The sequence below is a fragment of the Vigna unguiculata genome, chromosome 8 (assembly GCF_037176805.1).
Source record: "Vigna unguiculata cultivar grain cowpea cultivar isolate G323 ecotype 2 chromosome 8, ASM3717680v1, whole genome shotgun sequence".
Lineage (NCBI taxonomy): Eukaryota > Viridiplantae > Streptophyta > Magnoliopsida > Fabales > Fabaceae > Vigna > Vigna unguiculata.
In genome coordinates, this window is record NC_140799.1 from 27283295 (window position 1) to 27304232 (window position 20938).

Here is a 20938-nt window from a genome sequence, read left to right on the forward strand (position 1 = left end):
GAGATGGGATTAACACTAAAGGCTCCCCCAAGACACCTAATTAGGCCAAGTTACAAGAAAGGAATTGAACAAAGAAAATGCTAGAATTACAAGCCATTTATGGCTAAGTTTTCGAGACCATACTCTTATTTTTCTTGGTGTTTGAACTCTTTTTCTACTTTCCTCACTTTGGACAACAAGAGGATAGTTCCTTTGAAAGCCTCTTAGGTTTGAGCTTCAAATGAATTCTCCACCCTCCAAGATGTTACCTCCAAGAATGGTGAACCGTAGTAGAGTTCTCCTACACCATAATCCACACCACACAAAAAAGTAGCCAAGTTATAAAGCAAGAAAAGGTGCAAACACAATGAAATCTAAACCAAAGAGAGTTTAATGGTACAAGATGGAAAAAGTAACCAATAATGGACAAGCAAGAAATTAAAAGCACTTAACAAAGCTAGCACAACAAAAAGATCCTAAGAATGGCACTAGACTAGAGTAACAAATTTAAAATAACAAAAACATATTGAAATCACAACAAGGGAGCTTGTTTTATCCTTCACTTTAGACCTAAAACAAGGGAAATAAGTCACCTTAGTCATTGTTAATTGAATTAGGACCAAAACAGCTCCAAAAGGCACTTAAGTTTGATTTACCACACATTACCAGTCCAAAAAATGTGAAAACAAGCCTTTACTTCACAAATTTATCATTTTTACATTTCTTAACATTTTTCAATGTTTTTTTTCTCTTTTTCGCCCATATCTTCTCTAAAAGAGGCAAAAATCAGAATTGAATTTGAACCTACAAAATGCTCGTGATAAATAAAAAATAATATGTGTGCATGTCTAGGAAGTAACAACCTTCAACCACCTTTATAGTGACTTTGGCCACTATTGGGAGCAGTGGAGAGAAAGTGAACGACTGTGCATTTTGCGGACCGGTCCGAATAAAGTGTTGTAGTGGTTTTAGAAACAAGTAATATGAAAAATTCATCAGAATGAGAATTCGGGATTGCGGAGGTGTAGGTCGGGATGCCAAAAATATCTATGACTATAGGTATCCTAGATAAAATCTATTACGGATAGTAAATAAATACTTCAATTGGGTACATACGGATAATGGGTAACATATAATTTCATAAATTTAATTTATATTTTAACAGATTCAATTTAATTAAAATTAAATTAAATTAATATTTTATTAGGTTAAATTTAATTAAAATTAAAATTTAATTTATATTTATTTTAATTTACATTATATTTTTTTTAATTTTATTTAGAATTCATTTTAAAAATCTATAAATTATTATTTTTTAAAATATCTGCATGTATTCATAGATATCCTTAGGTTTTCTAAAACTCGCAAATATTTTTTTAAACAAATATCCAATGGGTAACAAGACGAGTATTAGGTTGAATTTTTTGTTGCAAGTACGTAACATTTATGTCCAACTTGTCGCCAACCCTAGGGGTAGGACTTAAGTTTGTATACCAGAATAGTAAATTCAAAATATATAATCGAAAAATGCTTTTGGGGATATATTTTTGAAATGAGCATTCTAGAATTCTTGATTTAATGATGGGAAGCCACATGTGTTTAAGGTATTGTTGTTGGTGGTGATACTGGTAAAAGGGTATGGATGAACTTCTGAGGGAGAGAAACAATTGTTGTAACTACTAATGAAAACATGAACAAAACTTGATCATTGAGGCATGTATGATCACTATCTTAAGAACTTATTTGTGGTGTGCAAGTCCCCTAAATATAACAAGAACTTTTCAGAGTTTCTGAGGAGTTCAAAATCTAGCAAGATAAATTCTTTTAAAGAGTAAATATACCTAGGATAATAGAAGAGGAAAAAAAGAGAGAAAAGAAGTGTAGAGGAGATGAGTAAAGATGTGTAAGTATGTATCTTTCAGAGGTGAGTATGGGCGTTTATTTACAGGTGGAGGATGGGTACCTCACGTAAAAAAATTTGTAGCAACCCAACGTTCCAACAACGATCATAGTGTAGGCTCATGACTTCAGTGGAAAAGATCTTGGAGACGCAAGCCACATTATGCGGATCTTTTTCACAGCTCCAAAGTGAAAATGAAGAAAGTTGTTGAAATCACACTTTTTTTGTTAGAAACGATCTTCCACGAGAACCACACTTTATCCCTAATGTTCCTTTGAGGGAGATTTTTCCATTTTTTGCAATACCCAAGATTGAACATTATGTTCAACTATGTTTTTATTGGTAGAGAATGGGTTATTGGATGATGTTAAGGATAACGACCAAAAGTGTTTGGAGGTTGTTTAACAATGGGGTTATGGGTGGGATGATGGGTAGGTGGTCGAGGATGTTTAGGCTTCAAATCTTATATCTTATCCTTAGTTAATTTTGCTAAGTCGATTGCTTGGGAAATGGAGTATGAGTGGAGGATTGTAAGGTCCCTTCTAATTTCAAGTTGAAGGCCTGAAATGAAACAATTGAATATTATTTTAGAGATAAATCAATAATGCAATTGCATAGTTTCTCAAAGCGAAATTGGTAATATGAGACATACCCATTTTGTTGTAACTTCAAGAGTTTTTCATGGTGGTTTGTGTATGAGGAGGGTCCAAAATATAGTTATAGGGACCGAGTGAAGGATTGTCAATCATTTAGGAGGTTGTTGTGGTACATTCATTTGAACTAACCAAGGGCTTCCCTTTTCATGTGGAATGCCACCATAAAGAGGCATTTCTCTAAGGTTATGGGGATCTAATAAGTGGTGGAGGTCGATGTTGAAAGTTAAGAGGTTGTGTAATCATGGTGGTGGCAGTCTGGAAATGATCTTTGAAGGATTTAGGAATAAAATGTATGGATGTAGTTGTGGAGCCTGGGGAGTTTTGTTGGTAATTATTTATGGAGTGTAATGATGAAATATGGTAAGGGGAACTTGTGGGTGTAGTACTATGGGTAGGTAAAAATGATATCTGGTTATTAAGAAGGGTGAATGATGATTGCAGGAACTAATTTTTTAGTTCCATGTGTGTTTGCATAGTAGACAAACGATCTTGAATGGCATCTAGCCCTTTGGAATGGGGTTTGGGAGGCATGGAGAAAGCAACAAAAGCACTGATGTCATGTTTTGTTACAACTATACTAAGATATGATTGAAGAGGAACATAAGAATTAGTGAAATTTTTTTTTTCCTCATTTCATAACATATCAACCTTAAAATAAGGATAAAATTGACCTAAACAGCCTTGATTACATAGAATATATTTATTGGGCTATGCACATGGTTCATATAAAAGAAAGAGTTAAGTAGTTTGAATAACTATTTGGAAGGCTTGGGAATTAGTATTAATATCAATTTGAATAGAGAAAGTTCACAAAATAAATAGATAATGTCTTCCATGTGAAAAGTTTTGGAACTGCACCCTGAACATAGTTGCACTTGGGATACGAAAATTTCTTTGTTTGGTCCCAAACGTTTTTGTTGTATAGACTTTTAGGTTGATTTGGGTTTCCCAACAATCAATGTAAAATCTTGATCTTATGTATATGGGTTAAGGTACCTTAAATTTGTCTCTTGTATATGGATTTATAGTCTTTGTTGACAAAAAAAAACTTTGGTAAAAACTCTAAAATGAAGTCCTTCAACCAAATGAGAAATTTAGAAAAGCTATTTCTTATTTGAAATATTCAACTTTAGCAACTTCTCCTATGTTTCTGTTTGTTAGGATTGAGCGCTTACCACTATTCCAAAAGTTATAGCCATTAGTCAAGGCGCAACTCTTTTTACTTAAGAGTGTAACAGCCCAAGCACCATGATTCGATTGTGACCCAGCCCACTTGGCCTCTGCCACAGGACAATTGATGCCACCTGCAAAAATCTCCCATTCAGCAATTTTCCTACTAGGAATCCTACTTGGATTGTGACTTAACCCACTTGGCCTTCGCCACGGGACAATTGTGCAACCCGCAACATCTTTCCCTTAACAATTGCCCACTAGGAATCAAACTCGTGATCTTGGCTCTAATACCAATTGTTAGGATCGAGCGCTTACCATTAGATCAAAAATTATAGCCATTAGTCAGGGCGCAACTCTTTTTTACTTAAGAGTGTAATAGCCCAAGCACCACGATCCGATTGCAAGTGACATCAATTGTCCCATGGCATAGGTCAAGTGGGTCGGGTCACAATCGAATTGTGACGCTTGGGCTGTTACACTCTTAAGTAAAAAGAGTTATGCCCTAATTAATGGCTATACCTTTTGGTCTAGTGGTAAACGCTCGATCCTAACAATTGGTATCAGAGCTATGGTTTGGTAAGGATTTTTTCTTAGTATGCTCTCTGGTTGCGGCATAGTCTGATCTTCCACATCAGAAAAGATTAATTCCAGGTTCGGTAGTGTAACATCCCTACTACATATTACTTATTTAAAATAAAGAATTAAGAAAAGAACATCAAACATCAAATCTTTTATTATTCCCAAACGCGGAAAAATTCAAAATATCATTAAACGCGCTAAAACTATTTAATAATAGTAAATAAGATTATTACAATTTTTCCAAAATCCAGTAAAGTAGCAGCAACATAATAAATTCCTAGCTCAACCCAAGCTAGTCCCTCTCTCAGTCTCATGCGTTAGCAGCATCACCTCTATCATCAACTACTCCCGTGTAAAGAATTACACGAGCATCGCCAAAAACAAACAGAAAGGCTGAGCTTAATAATAAAAGAAAACACATCAATTAAATAATATAAATACACCCAGTTATATTATTATAGTTAGACCTTGGCCAAGTCCTCAATACCACAAGGCTTTTCAACCTTCAAATCACACAACATAGTTAGCTATTGACTCAAGATTTATGATACTCGCATGAACCTGCCCGCTCGTGGTCCTGCCTCTATAAACCTCCTCGCTTGTAGTCCTACTCTACGGACCTACCCGCCTGTAGTCCAACACATGTGATCCACCAGCTAAATACCTCCCCGCACGCAACATCTCTTAGATGTGAGCACGGAACATACGAACCTACCTCGCTCGTATCCCCACATGAGAGTAACTGAGTATGAACCTCCCTGCTCATACCATCACATGTTAACTACCATCCATGAACCTACCCGTTTATGGCACAACATCTCCTGATCCACGTCTGCATCAATGCGTACAAACAACGCACACAAACTGCACTACATTCGCTTGGGCTAAAAGCCTTAGGTTGAGTGACCAGACCTGTCTCGCTTAAGCTAAGCTTTCTCAGCTGAGCGAGCGTGCTCCATGGCTCATTGCGAAGTCTCGCTTAAGCGAGCCTCTTCTCGCTTTGGCGAGATCACCATTCGCCTAAAACCAAAACCCTCGCTTAGGCGACGAGTCTAGCAGAACACCAAACTTTTCACGATTTCTCGCTGAGGCGAGGACTCCTCGCCTGAGCGAGATGCTCTGTCGCCCAATCCATGGGCCCCTCACCTGGGTGAGACTCTTGAGCAAAACTTCATAACCTCTCGATTTCTCACTTAGGCAAGATGCTCTCGCCTAAGCGAGATGCTCGAACAAAAACAGGGTTTGAGTTTCTGCTATTTTCGCCTAGGCGAGCCTTGCTCGCTTGAGCGAGAATAGGAGAAGTTCTCCCCTGTTCATGTACGCACACCAAAACATTGCCCAAAGTTTCCATTCCAACATTACCAATAGTCTATTTTGACAAGTCATTCGCAAAAACAGGTTATAAACTCAATTAGACTCCCAAAACGTGAGCTTAAACCATACCCAATCATGCATTGCAGAAACCCTTATCTTATTCATACAAAACTTAAGGGTTTGCTTAAACAACATGCAAGAACAACAAAACTCCAACCTCAATACACAAAAAATTCAATAATAGAGTTTAATCATTCATTACATACCATATACCATGCAATTTTTCACCAATTAAGCATAAAAGAAAAACAGCTCCACTAACCTGGTTTTCCTCTACTTAAACGAAGAGAAGGTTGATAGTCCTTCTTGCCCCAATTTGGATTCCCTTAGTGCTCTCCCAAATTCGCTCTCTTGATTCCCTCTGACTCTCTTTTCACTCAAAGTTCGTGCTCTCCTTTCCCTTTAGGTTTCAGACTTCAAAAACCCTCCTAGTTACCTTAATTTTCCCCTTTTATATGGTCCCTAATTATGGTAAATGGCAAAAAAAAAAAAACAAAAAATGACCTTTTAATGTCTATAATTACCTTTCATAGACCATTATGTTATTTTTCCCACCTCCCTTGGTGGCCCATTGCATCTAGGATTTTCCCACCCTTTCACATCCATACCACAATTATATTAGCAAAAATAAATAAGTCAATTTAGTTCTCAACAAGGTTTGAACACATAATCATGGAATCAAAAAGCCAATGCACAACCACTTCATATTTCATGATAATTCTTATAATTGTAGGATTACATTATCATTATTCTCATTCAGTATATAACATAAAAAATATGCACCAATTAAACAACATACAATTAACATACATAGGACTCGAACCCAAGTCCTTTCACACAATAAAGTACTCTCAACCACTTGAGCTAGTACTTTTCCACATCACAACAATTAACATTAAATGCCATAAAGGCTTATACTACTTGCATTTATTAAATAATTATTATTTAATTATTTAAATTTCTCGGGTCTTACAGGTAGGATTTTTTATTAGTATGCTCTATGGTTGCAGCTTAGTCTGATATTCCACATTAGAAAAGATTAATTCCTTGTTGTTGGAGAATCATCCTTGGTTACTCATATTGCAATGGCTTTTGCAAGTGCGATCAAATGTGACATAGAGAAATTTGATGGAAGGATGAATTTTGGCTTGTGTCAAACTCAAGTCAAAGATGTGTTGATTCAATATGGATTACACATGGTGTTAAAAGGAAAACCTTCTGACATGAAGGAAGAAGAATGGGAAGAGTTCGATTTGAGAGCTGCTAATGCAATTCGTCTGTGTTTGGCTAAGAATGTTCTTACAAATGTGCAAAAAAATGTCAACGACAAAGGAACTTTGGGAGAGTCTGGAAGGCTTATATCAAGCAAAGGGCATATCAAATCGATTGTTATTGAAGGAAAAGTTTCATAACCTACGTATGGGTGATGATATGAAAGTCTTTGATCACCTTAGTAATCTTAATGAAATTATCTGTGAATTAGAGGCAATTGGAGTTAAGGTTGAGGAAGAAGATATATCTCTAAGACTCATTTGGTCTCTTCAGTCCTTCTATGAGCTTATCAAACTTGTCTCTATGTATGGCAAGGAAACATTGAGTTTTGATGAAATTGCTAGTAAGATCCTTTCTGAAGAGAGGAGGATGAAAAGTAATGAAAACATGACAACAACCTCAATGATGGTTGTTAGAATTGGGACACATGGGAACAAAAACCACAAAATGAATGTGGTATGTTGGCAATGTGGAAAGCCTGAGCATGTGAGGGAAATATTGTCGAGGTGGAGATACATCACAAAAAAATGATTCAGATTTGACTAAAAATGTCTCTCTTATTATGGGAGACGATGATCTTTTGTGAAAAAATGCGATAAATATCCTCATGGCATAACCGCATTGCCATGGAAAAGGATGAGGTTTTGTAGCGGTAGATCTGATTTTGGGATCTAGGCTTGCTTTGTGTTTTGCTGGCGTTTGATGCAGGGTGCATGGAAATTCTTGGGGTGACTATTCAGAGTGGAAATTCTTATGATGGTTTGATTCCAAGTGGAAATTCTTGGGATTGTTTGATTCCAAGTGAAAATTCTTCTAGTCGTTTAATTCCAAATGGAAATTCTTGGGATAGTTTGATTCCAAGTGGAAATTCTTTGGATGGTTTGATTCCAAATGGAAATTCTTGGGATAGTTTGATCCCAAGTGCAAATTCTTGGGATGACTTGATTCCAAATGATACTTCTTATAGTGGAGTATGATCGTTGATGTAGGCAATGAAGATGTGTTTATTTTAATTAGGGTGAAGAATGTTGGGCAGATAAAAATAACATGTCTTGAAAAGTCCCACATCGCTTAGGATAACCGAGGGGTAGGTGTTAGTGACTATATAATGAACTCTAAGTCCATCATGTCCTGAGTCAAAGAAACTTCAAGTTTGTATTTGACTCTTCTTTCTTATTTCTTATACTCTTATAATAAGAGGCTTTGTGTGAAGTTTGGGTTAAATTATTGCTTTTGAGTAGGTTTACTCGAGGTCAAAGGACATGGAAGAATTGTCTATATATTTTCTTGTGTTTATTTTATTTCTCTATTAATAAAATGATTTTTGAAATTTTTTCCAAAAATGTTTCTTCCTTTGTTAGTGAACCAAAGCTATTTCTACTGGTTATTTGGTGTGTGTAGTTATACACCCTAATAATACAACATACTTTACGAGAAGAAATTGAACCTTCCTTAGTTTTCCAAAGTACCAAAAAATAAAAGAAAACGAAGTGGCTTTTAACTTTAAAGGGGAAGCACATGAACATTTCGCACACTTCCAAAATTGCCTTTTCGGAAAACATTCAGATTTTGCTTTCGCAACCCACAGCATATTCATTCCGGAACTATTATTTTGTAATAGAACTCAATAATACAATACGGAATTTATTTTCCAGAAGTGTTATGTATGGTCACCTAAACATCTCCCGAATTAATATTTTCGGAATGATATTTTACATTTCCGGAAGGAAGAATTCAGAAAATCATTTACCACTTCTCACACCTATACCTGATCACATTTTCCAGAAGCTTATTTCTGGATTTTTACTTGCGAAAAATTTACCTTCACCATTTTACCCACTATGCACCATGAAAAACATTTTCCAGCACCTCACCACAAGTTGCCTCAATTACGCAAATCACCAACACCACTAGCATCTCCAACAAAGCTTGCTGGGAAACACACAACAACACACAAAGCTTGCAAATAGTAATTGATGAGGTGCAAATAGAAATTGACGAGGTGCAGGAAGCGATTCTCAACCAAAGGCTTAGGAAGGAAAAACTAAAACAAAGAAAAATAAACTCTGATGCAAAGAGCTGTGAAAACAAGAAAGAAAAAGCTTTAATACACATTCTCAATATATATTAAAAGAACTTAAAAAAATGTATATTCAAATAATAGCTGACTATTCTTACTAAACCATCTCTGTAATTCTAAACTAATTTAATTAATTTATTTACAATTTCAACTGAACCCCAAAGGTCTACAAATTCTAATTAAATAATTACGTAAAAGATTAAACAAATGTATCTAATTTTTCACTTTATTGTCCTATATATGACATGGGGTATCCATCACATAAAATTTAATAAGCGATAGAATAATATTTTGATATAGAAATGTTATTGTTTATTTCATTGATATATCCACAAATTGAAGCACTTGATCAATGATGGTCTTAAAATATGAACATGAATCATGGTGGTTTAACCAAGAGAAAAAAAAAGGCAGAAAACGTTATTACTTGGTTTCTTGGAACTGATAACTTCATTCCTTGCTACTTTGTATGCCCTTTTGCCAACTTCATCTTCTCTATGTGGAAATCAATGACATGTTCCTTCCATATGCTCTCTTCAAGATAGGCCTCAAAGAAACTTACTTCTTCACTTGATTTCACGACTATGGCAGCACTACTCCTAGTGCCATACAAACCCTACAAATATTGGGAAATAAGTGAAAAGTCCCATGATTTTGAATTCAATGTTTTGGGGTGATATTGTTGATTTACCAGTGGAGTTTCTACTTCAACAAAAATGGAACTCAAATTGAATTCCCAATCAAGATTGCGTATGTGAGGTAGATGAGTTTCATCAGCTTTAGTTTTGTCCTTCATTAGCTTTTGAAGCACCTCCTTCATTGGTATCTCACCATCCCCATACTTGGCTAGCTCTTCTTTGAAACTTACTTCAAGTCGCTGCGCCTGTCAAAAGCCAGACAAAACTTAGGTTTCTGCTTCAATCAAAGCTCCAAACGAGATAACAATCTCATTGTGCAATTCAATGAAATAACAATATTTGCTTGATTTTATTTATATTTCTTTATATAAAATCATTATCCTCAAGTATTTTATTTTCACTTTTAATACTCTTAAAAGTACAAAAAATTACTTACACGGAACAAATTACACACAATCTAACTTAAAATAATTAAATCTATTTTTTATTCAAAAATGATATGTTTAGCTCAGTTTAGTTTTAAATTTCTTTTCTAAAAACAAATTGAGTACACCAACCCTTTTTTTAAACAATTTCTTATAAATACTTGAGGAGCTTATTTAAAAATAAACTAAACGATAGGAAGATATTAGAAGAGTTGATGATAATGATTTAATAAACAAGTTTTTATATAATCTATTATGTGGAATATCTAACAATAAGCTTAGATATTTATGATTGTATAACTTGCATGATACTAACTAGAAGTTTTTATTGTCTGGATTTTTAGAATTCTAATTTAAATTTAATAAAATAGATTAGATCTAGATCCATTTTAAATGCATAAAATTAAATTGGAATTTTTTCGAACAAATTTTAGTTAGATTAAATCTAGTTTGCATATTTTTCCAAATTAGATATAAATTAATATTTGAATTGGTTTGGCTTGGGCATGATGCTTAATCTATTTCAACTTGAGTTTCTTTAAGTTGGTCGAGCTTGGTCTCGATCCAATTTAACTTGATATGAGTCTGTCTCGACTTAGCTTGAAGTGGATTCAAGTTGACTAGAGTTAAATTAGACTTAGGGTGACATAACCAAATATGAAGTCGGTCCAACTCAATTTGACTTTGGTCCAACCTGACTTATACCGACGTAGATGAAAACCCATCCAAGGAGCTGCAACATGGGCCATGGCTAGGAGAATGGAAGAGAAAGAAGAACTTTAAAGAACTATAATCTTATGGAGAATAGTTTATTAAGCTTGTCTTTTCCTTCTCTTGGCATTGTAAAAATGTACATAAGTATTTCCTTTTGGCCTTATATTTTGGCCAAGCTTATATTTCCTTTGGGCATTGTATTTTGGTGATTTTAGTGTGTTATCCTCTAATTTAATCCATTATGTAAATACTATAATTGATTAAAATAGACAAACAATGTTTTAGTGTGACAACCTCAATTTAATCGATTAAAATAGTAACATAATTTATTAAATTAGGCAGCATCCTACATGTGTGTAGTTTTGGCTTTGTAAGTTGATTCTTATGTGACCATGCGAACTAAAGAGCTTTTTAGGCTTGCTTGGGCTTCAAGTAATCCTTAGTACATTGCTTGAGGGCCAAGGCACCTTGAAAGGTGCATGCATCCTCATTGAAGAAGGTTCTTAAAGCTTTTTCAATTTTTTAAATTTATTATAGTTTCTTTCACTTGGGTTAGCTCCTCCATTCTATAAATAGAAGTGACTCAAGCTTTGTAAATCAACTTGGAAATATTATAGAGAATTTCTGCCAAATTTACAGCTCTCAATTGTTCTAAGTGCACTAGGATAGGTTATCTTCTTGACTTCTCCTAGACATTTTCCTTGAGGGTTGGCCCAACCTCCTTCAAGAAACACACCCAATCCACTCTCTAGACATGGTTCATCTTGTTGGCATGTGAAGCCAAGGTGGTATGTCTCTTGAAGATTTGATGAAGTTTTTTGAACTACAAAGAAGCCATTACCATTGGAATCAAGCCTACATTGATGAAGATAAGGGGATTTAATGATATTCATGTTGATCAAGCCTGAAATGTGTGCTCTCCACATGGATAAATCATTAAGAAAGTGTATTTGAAGTTTGTAATTCATATTGTAGACCTTGTAGCATTAATTTAATGTATTTGGTCTTTGTTGTGTTTTTTTAATCTGTTGAATGGTTTTTCAACAGGTTAAAAGGTTGGTTGTAGTAGTCTTAAACTATGACTTATTCAATCAGTTGATTTATTTTTTAATCGACTGATTTCACTTAAGTCAAGTGAAATCAACCGATTGATTTGGAAATCAACTTGTTGAATTTCGTAATAGTTTGACTATAAGTGCTGTGATTTTTGAAAGAGAGGTAACTTGATCATTTTTTAGCACAAAATTGTTATGGAAACCTGGGAAAACTCTCTCTTTCGTGATCATTCAAATTGCAGCTATTGAAGATTGATGTTAGATCAATTCTTGGAGCTTTTGGCTTGTGTTTGAAGCTTGAAGAAGGTGGTTTGTGGTAGGTTGGGTTGGGCTACCACTGAGGTTTAATCTTTCTCAAGCTTTGTGTGTGTGCTTGGTGGTTTTCCATGTTTGCAAGAGGGTTCTTGCTGTGCTAGTATGATTCTTGTGTGATTCAAGAGTCTTATTTGTGGTTTTTACTTATTTTGAAAGTGTAAGAGTGGATACTTTGTAAATCTTTTGAAATAGTGCAAAGTCAAGCTCAAGTTTCCTTGACAAACTGGATGTAGCTGAGGTTTGAGTGAACCATTATAAAAATCTTGTGATCCAATCTTTTCTCTAACTCTTCTCTCTTGCATAATCATTTAAAGTTTAAAGAACTTGAGTTTAAATCATCTTTTTCGTGTTCTTGTATGTTTTCATGACATCTGCAGTATTGAGCATATTTACATAATCAATTAGAACATGTCTTGATCATTCTTGTGCATTGTTCTTGGTTTAAAACTCGAATTTGCATTTTTACATTTTTCCCAGTATTTCAATCGACTATTTTTCTGTTTCAATCGATTGATTATACCATAACAGAATCTGTTTAGTAAAATCAATCGATTAACTCTGTTTTTGACCGACTGAAAGTATACTGTCCAGTAGCTTTTGCATCCTAACTTGGTGATCGGATTGATTCAATTAAAGGTAGTTTTTAGCTTTCAAAGATAGCCTAAATTTTTAACTAGCCAATTCAACCTCCCCCCCCCTTCTTGACATTTCAACCATTTCAAAACTAACACATCCATTATTCCAGGCTTTTGCATCCAAGCATATCATCACTAAGGAAGCAACTTCAACTTTAACGAAGTGGGTTTCCAAAATTTGGCACCAAAACTTGTTCCTTCATTTGGGTCATGCTCCATCATTTACATCAATTTTGCAGTTCAGTAAAGAGTTCCTTTCTTTTCTCTTTTACCCTTCTTCCAAAATGAAAGAGTTCGAAAGGATGCGTGCAAACTCCTCCATCTTCGGGATCCACCTGAAGCTAGTAAAGAATTAATATGGCTTAAAGGTTTGTTATCCAACATAGTGTTTTGTATAATGATAGTCAGAGTGCAATACATCTAGGAAATAATTCAACACTTCATTCTAGAATAAAACACATTAGTCTTCGTTATCACTTCATTATATCTTTGCTTGAGGATGAGGTGCTAACATTGAGAAAAATTCTAGGAAGTAAGAACCCAACAAATATGTTGACAAAGGTAGTAACCATTGATAAATTGAGTTGTGCTCAACTTCAATTGGCCTGCTAGAATAACATTCAAGGGAAGGTTGTTGCATTGATCAAAGTGTGAAGACAAATTAAAATTAGTGTTCAAGTGGGAGATTGTTGGAATTGGTCAAACCATACATGAGGAGTGCATTCTCTTTTCTTGGAAAGATGAAAACCTATAAATTAATAGAATATTTAATTATCAAAAACTAATTATGAGGATAAGAAATGATACATGCATGTATAAATACTTCTACATAGAATTTTACTTAGCAATTCCAATAAGGAGAAAAGAGAGATAAGAGAGAGAAAATAAAAATATTTTATTTTTCTAGGTTGATTGGGTTGAGTTGAGTGTTTTGTAGACACTTGTTTTATAATTTTCTCTTTGAGATAAAAGATCTGCAGCAACTTGGACACATAGGCATAATTGATTGAACTTCGTTATCAATATTGTGTGTGATTATTCCGCATTTATATTGTTTCTATAAATTTGATTATAGGAAATGTGTGTTATTTCTAACAGTAATAACTATAGCTAAAAACAAAAATTAGAATGGAAAGAATATACATATACAATTTAAACAATCTGATAAAGCAATTGTTAAAGAGTGGAACAGTTTCTAGTTATGTTATGTCAAAACAAAATCTAATACATCCTTTAAAAAACCTCTAGGGAGAAACATGATTTTAGAAACATCAAGGGGAATGAGACTCAAGCCACTTGCCAATGAACAAGTGATGGAAACTCAACCTTTGTGATTGGATATCTCATGAATAAGGATCATATGGGTAAAACAAGTCACTTGTTAGTTTTGTTAGCACTAAAATTTATTTTAAATCAATTATATTCATTCCTATGGTGTGTAAGAAAGTGCTAGATATTGTATTATTGAGAGGGTAAACTTCGAAGTTAAATTTGTCTAGTACAAAATTTTTAGCTTCTAACTAAACTTTTAATGATAACAACAAGAATTGTAGGGATGATTGTGATTGATAAACTGCTAACCACATAAGGCATTTACACCACTCTCAAACCAAAATCTTAAGACAATGAGTTTATGGGTCTTTCTTCTTATATAGTGCTCTACTTTCTCATTTCTAGCCAATGTGGGACTTAGACTCACACTTGGATTCCTAACACAAACAAACATTGTCTTTCTTTTTTCTTTTCTTATTCTTTAGGAACGAAAGAGTCCACTAGGGTGCATGCGTGCTCGTCCATCTTCGGGATCCTCTCCTTCCCCTTCACCTTTTCTTCTTCTTATCTAGTTGGGATCGTGGAGCTTGTGATGATGTAGAACAAGACTCCTCTCCCTAGACATAGATGCATCTCCTCTCTTCGACAAAAACACACATTCCTTTACTAACACTTCTTCTCCTACCTATTTTGTATGCTGGGTAACATAATTTTCATGCTAGTTCTGAGTTCTCAATGCTATCTGAAAAGTTCCAGTTATATTCGGAAGACTTAAGCAACACATTGCTAATAATCCTTAAAGACAACGATTCTTCACACCTCAGGAAATTAATCTTCCGGTATAGTGATCAGATGATGATCGTCCAGTTTTGCATATGTATAATGTTGCACTAAGGCTTCAACAGCAGTTCTTGATTCTTTATCTTTCAAAGTTTGTGTCTTATAGCTTCTTCTTCTCTTCCTAATGTGCCAACTGATCTGCTTTTTATATTCTTTTTCAACCCTTCTTGTAGACCCTTTTTCTCAACTCGATCTGCTACCTTCTGGTTGAGTGGCTTCTGCACAAACCTTCCCTTTTAGAGAAAACATAACACTAGTCTTGGAAGTTTAGGTGGCACCCGTTGCAACTTCTGCACAAAGGACCACCAAATCCTCACTCATTTCTTTTCTGCTTTACTTAGATTGTTGATTTGTCAATCCAAGGCCAACAGAAATATTAGTTTTGAACTATAAGAAGGTAATTCTTATAGGTAGTCTTTGTAATATGTCAGCATTAGACAACTTATGGCAAGATGATGTTGTAAAACAATTTAAAATCACTGTTAGTTAGCTAATTAACTATGATACTAAACAGAATTGAAGGGTACATAACCTTATGCCAGGGTGAGTCCAGTTTGGCATTTGAAAGAACATGCAGACCAGAAGAAACCTCTTCAATTCTAATTGGCTGTCCTTTGGGTCTGTTGGTGATGTAAATCATTGATTTGGAGGAAATATCAGCCACAATCAAGTTGAATCCATTGTAATAATCACCTTCTCCTTTTAGGCTTTCAGCAAATTCTTTAGGTTGTTTCCCACTCTGTCATATTCAAATGGTAACAAACCAAAATTATGCTTTACCTTCTAAGTTATGAATTTATTAAATATAGAGCAAACATTTCGTAAAAAAATAAAATTAGGTAAAAAAGATTAAGTAAACTAAGATTAAACTCAATATACATGTATATATATACCTTAAGAAATGATGCAGGTAGATCTCCTCTGGTTTTAGCCTCAGGGAGGGAACGAAGTTCCAAAACATTGGTGAGAAAAGCCACTCTTCCATCTCTTGAACAAGCCAACCATGTTCCTCCACCTATCTCGTCTCTTCCTCCAACTATATCACTATCTTCCCACCATGACATAGCCTTCGTAGGTCTTAACACCAAAATAATAATAAAAAAAAAAACATATTTTAAATACATAACAATAGTTTTACAATAGTTTTACAGTAAATGTAGAAAACTTGCCGGTTGTGATATTCATCTCTGTTGTTGAGGAGAAGGAAAGGGTAGAGAGGGTGGGCTTGCCAAAGAAACAAAGCTATGCACATTCTTCAATTCAAAGGCTTTGAATTTTGAACAACTCTTCACAACTTTCTATACCCACCAGAAGCATAAAGTGAAAAAAAGTGGCTTAATTTATAGTTGCAATAAGAGGGAAACGATGTTGACAAATTGAAGACGTCAACCTTTTTCTCTACTTTTGAAATGAAGAAAGACGGGTGCACTGGCAGACTTTAGTTTCAACAAACACAGTATTTGACTAATTGGATCGGTTATAGATTTCAAAGAATAACTATATAATTGTCGTGAGTAAACTTAAGAAAACATTATAATAATTAAGCATCAAAACTACTACATAATAAATAACTAAATTTTAATTACGTTGAACTGAAATGAAAGTTCATTTATACTATAAAATATTAGGTGAGTTCAGTTTGAATTGAATTTTATATAATTAGAAAAAAATATGTTCAATTTATTTTAATGGTTGAGAATTAGTAAACACTATCGTAAAAGAAAAGTACAAGTTATCTTATTAACATTTTGTGCGCAATAGAATCATACACGGGTCTATTTTCAGCTACCAAACCAACAGCGAAAGCCACATGGAATAACAAGTGGGGAGATGCAATTGCACACTGATCACATGTTAAAAGTTGTGTAACTTTCATTGAATATAAAATAACACCATTTAATTGCAAAATTCATATTTAATAAGGCCATATCTAGCTTCAACTAGGCACACTCAACTTTAATTATCCATTGCGACCAACCGATAAGTTTGTTTAAAATTCATAGTATCATCCTTACATGAGATCGTGTTAGTTGTTCATTTCTTGCACTTTGTCCCACCTCTATATAGGATGGCTTAAAAATGATACAAGAGTTAATATTGGAACCATTAAAAGGATAATAGATCCACCAATACAATTTCTCATGGTTTTCAATTGAAAATAATGTCAATCTTTATGTAATTAGAATTCATATAATATATATATATATATATATATATATATATATAATATCTTCTTGATATATATTTTCATAAATAAATTCATAAGTGATATTAGAATCCAGTTTATCTTGAATTTTTTGAGGCAAAGATATTCTTATAACAGTTTGATAGTAAATAACAAATTAACTTATATTATGAGACTTACATATGTTTGTGTAGTGTAAATTTCCTTTATTTAGTTAATGTAGATCTCTTGTAAGGGTGAGGTATGAATTTAGTATTTTTTTATAAAAAATCGGGGTAGGTAAGAGTCAGGTGCAAGGTTGATTTTAATTCCTAAATATACCACCAAAAAGATATCATGTATACCTTAAATAGTTCTATCATTATTGTTTACTTTTGGACTATAATTTATACGTTTCATTTCTATTGAATATTATTGTTTAGTCAATAATTTCTTTGTTTTTGTGATATCCTTGAGTCAACTTCATTTTGTTTTTCAAAGGGCAAACCCATGGGACCTAGGCCGTGGTTCATAAAAGTTCAACACAAAATCACGTCATCGAGATAAGAGCAAATCGTGAGACTAGGAAATTCAAACTTTCCGTCGCTACACTAATGACCTATTTAAAGCTTAATGATTACATCAAATAAGATAAGTTAATCATAATTATTAGATTAGAATAGATTTCAACTTTATTTATTTATATAATTTTTAATTGTTAAATTAAAGACAGCATGAAATGAACTCTTTTGTAATGTGAATTGTTAATCATAATTTATTAATATGGCAATCAAATTTAAACACGTAATTATCGGTGTGACTCTACTAGGATATCGTGGTTGGAAAATTAAACTTGAACACGTTTGTAATTCTGTGAGTATAATATTTTTTATCGGCAAAAAAAGGGATGCACCTTCATATTTACGTTATATTAAAATACATTATAATTGTTGTTATCGATGAAATATACAAATGACAAATAAACCTGTCTCGTGGGTATTGTTTGAACCCGTCTTTGTTTTAATGGAAAATCTTCGCATTAATTGGATAAGTATAAAGATGTACTTATCCGTCATGTCCTCGTCCCTATAGCCGTCATAATTCTAATCCTCGCGTGTAGGAGAAGACCTTTGAAATTCGCGGTCGGTGATCATGTGTTCTTGAGGGTGACTTGAACCACTAGTGTGGGAAGGGCTCTCCGCTCAAGGAAGCTTTCTCCTAAGTTCCTTGGCCCTTATCAGATCTCGAGGAGGATTGGGCCAGTGACTTACGAGATTGCTTTGCCTCCGCAGTTGGCAAATCTCCACTCGATGTTCTATGTGTCACAGTTGAGGAAGTATGTGTTTGATCTATCTCATGTGCTAGAAGCCGAGAATGTTTAGATTAGGGAAGATCTCACTATGGAGGTACCACCAGTGGCTTTAGAGGATAGCAGAGTTAAGGAGCGTCGAGGAAAACCAATCAGTTTAGTAAGATTGAAAAATCATCTCAAACCTCTCTTTTTCTTTTCTATTGCAATTTTTGGATTATTATATAACGATTTTTCAATTTTCAATTTTGCATAATTTTCCATTTATAGAAATAAATAGACTAGAAATAGAAACGACATCTCTTATCTCAATAACACCAAAGATAGGGATATTAAATGAATGGAATTAGTTTATGGATGTAATATAATGAAATAGAGCCAGTTTGAGGTTCCCTATGAAATGAGGCATGAGAGGGAGCCGCTGTGAAGAAATTTGACGAGTTACGAAGGAAACTTCGAGTTCCTATTGGTCAAAAGAGTCCTCCGAATATTCTAGTCTTATATTGGTAATTGTTTTCACTTTGAATAGAGAAGAGAGGATAGGCTCATTACATAAAAAATTGGTAAATTTCCGATAAGTAATTGAGTGTGAGAGCCAAATGAATCGAAAGATTCATGTTTGGTTCGGGAAGAGATCATAGACATTTTGAAATGGATGGAAAGAGAGTCTACTTTCATTACGTGATTTATTAAATAATCGAAAACAGAAAATCTGGAGAACTATTCGAAACTCAAAAGAATTACAGGAAAACGCCATTGAACAGCTCGAAAAAAGGTCATCTAGGACCGGAGGACAAGTGACTCTACGTGGGAGTTAGAGGAGGATATGAGGAAGTCCCATCCGCATTTGTTTCCCTAGTAAATCTCTATTTTCGAGGTCAAAAATTTTCTTGTTGGGAAGAATGTAAGGCCCACTAATTTCTTTATTATTATTCTGCCCTAAATTCAAGGGGCTGCCACAAATCAGTTGGGCCTAGAGTTGGCCCATAGGGTGTCTAAAGCTCCTAAGGCAGCTTAACCCCTCTCATTTCTGCCGCACTTTGCAAAAACGGTGTTTTTACCCTCTCTTTTCCTCCCAACAGAAGCTGTGCTAGGGTTTGGACATTTTCCCACTTCGAATTCGCTCAACTCCATTGTTTCTGCTCACACAAGTTGTTTTTCCCTCTGTATCTTCTTTGTTTTCAACTCTGTAGTCTTGTTTCTAACTAGGGTTCACATTGGTAACCTATTTTGAACATGTTCCGCTATTTTTTTCAGCTTTCGAGTTCGCTTCTAGAATTGTTATGCCCACTGTTTAGTATCAAAGTACTTTACTAACTTAGTTCCAAGTAAGGGAAGTTAGGGTTCACTCGTTTCTTACGTATTCTTGCTTGCGTAGCTGCTATTGTATGATTTTATGGTTTGTATGCTATTGTGAGTTGATGAAAATGCCTTTTGAACCGTTGGGATTGGGTTTGTGTGACTGTTGCACGAGGGTACAGTGGTGGGCACTGTTTTTCCCACCCAAGCGAGTGTGCCTCGCCTAGGCGAGACTGACAGAGGCTCACCCAGGTCTTTTGCGCGAGTTGTCGCTTAGGCGACAATCTTCGTTTTGAACGAGGGGATGTCTCGCTCAGGCAAGGAGGTCTCGTCTAAACAAGAAAGTGCAGAAGGCCATTATTCCTGTTTGTCAAGCTCTCGCCTAGGCGAAAGGAGCTCGCCTGAGCGAGACCTTTCTGCTTGAGCGAGGAGTTGGGCAAGAAGTGTGCTTGTTCTGTGGTTTCTTTGTTTTTGCATGTTGGCCATATGTTTCGACTGATTATACATTTTAAAGCATGAATCTAGTGATTAGGTATGGGCAAGATGAATCATGGTTTGTAATTGATGAGTTTAACATGATTTGGGTATGATGCATGTGTGGAATGATTCATGGATTAAAAATGATGAGTTTGGTATGGTTTTTGTATGGAATATGAATGAAGGTTGGTTATAAAGGTTGGCATGAGATTTGTATGCATGACCAGTACATATTGGATGGTGAAACATGATTTGTATTTGGTTAGGGCGTAATTCCACGATAGTTTCGTGGTGGTGCCTCATTAGTTAGGGCATAATTCCGTGAGTCTCTAGGTGAGACCTCATGGTGGTGCCTCATTTGGTCGAGACGTAATTCCATGACCCATGTTAGTGGGAGTTCATGGTGGTGTCCCATCTATATAATTTAGTGAGGATTTAAGGTAAGGTTGCATCCTAACACTTTAAAGAGTCAGTTAGTCTCACATAGAGCGTACTAACTCTAGTGGTGAGAGTAGCAGGAGGCCTGGAACCCATTAAGGGCTAACCTTGAGTGTGAAGGATGAGACATTGTAACAATTACCTTGGTAGAGTAGGGAAGTCCACCACAAGTGCAAGCATCCGCTAAATCCGACTTATTATATGTATCTGGATGAGTCGTGTCTCGAGTCTTAGTGTATTGTGTGCAAATCATAACATAATTGGGTGACATATGCATTTTGGATTATGAAGATGTATATAACTGTATGATAAACTATTTTCTGCTCTAACTTACCCTTCTGTTT

General features: G+C 34.9%; 1 protein-coding gene across 3 annotated transcripts; it reads right to left on the reverse strand.

Moving 5' to 3' along the window:
* LOC114193078 (transport/golgi organization-like protein (DUF833)) lies at positions 1–16237 on the reverse strand. 3 transcript variants are annotated; one of them, XM_085665461.1, is made up of 6 exons: positions 16077–16237; positions 15801–15984; positions 15440–15646; positions 9705–9896; positions 9441–9629; positions 1–280 (listed from the first exon to the last, which is right to left on the reverse strand). In XM_085665461.1, exons 1-5 carry the CDS (start codon positions 16157–16159, stop codon positions 9474–9476), a joined length of 822 nt encoding a protein of 273 aa, XP_085521587.1. In that variant the 5' UTR covers positions 16160–16237; the 3' UTR covers positions 1–280; positions 9441–9473. The 3 variants fall into 3 exon arrangements, with proteins under 3 accessions (XP_085521587.1, XP_027938575.1, XP_027938574.1); XM_028082774.2 differs by lacking the exon at positions 1–280 and adding an exon at positions 8526–8865; XM_028082773.2 differs by lacking the exon at positions 1–280 and adding an exon at positions 8526–9012.
* Between the last annotated feature and the right edge of the window lie 4701 nt (positions 16238–20938).

Coding starts and splice junctions, on each gene's coding strand:
- LOC114193078 (XM_085665461.1), bottom strand. CDS start 16,159: ATGTGCATAGCTTTGTTTCTTTGGCAAGCCCACCCTCTCTACCCTTTC. Junction 15,647..15,800: donor TACCTGCATCATTTCTTAAG/GTATATATATAC, acceptor TGAATATGACAG/AGTGGGAAACAACCTAAAGA. Junction 9,897..15,439: donor TGGACTCACCCTGGCATAAG/GTTATGTACCCT, acceptor GGCTTTTGACAG/GCGCAGCGACTTGAAGTAAG.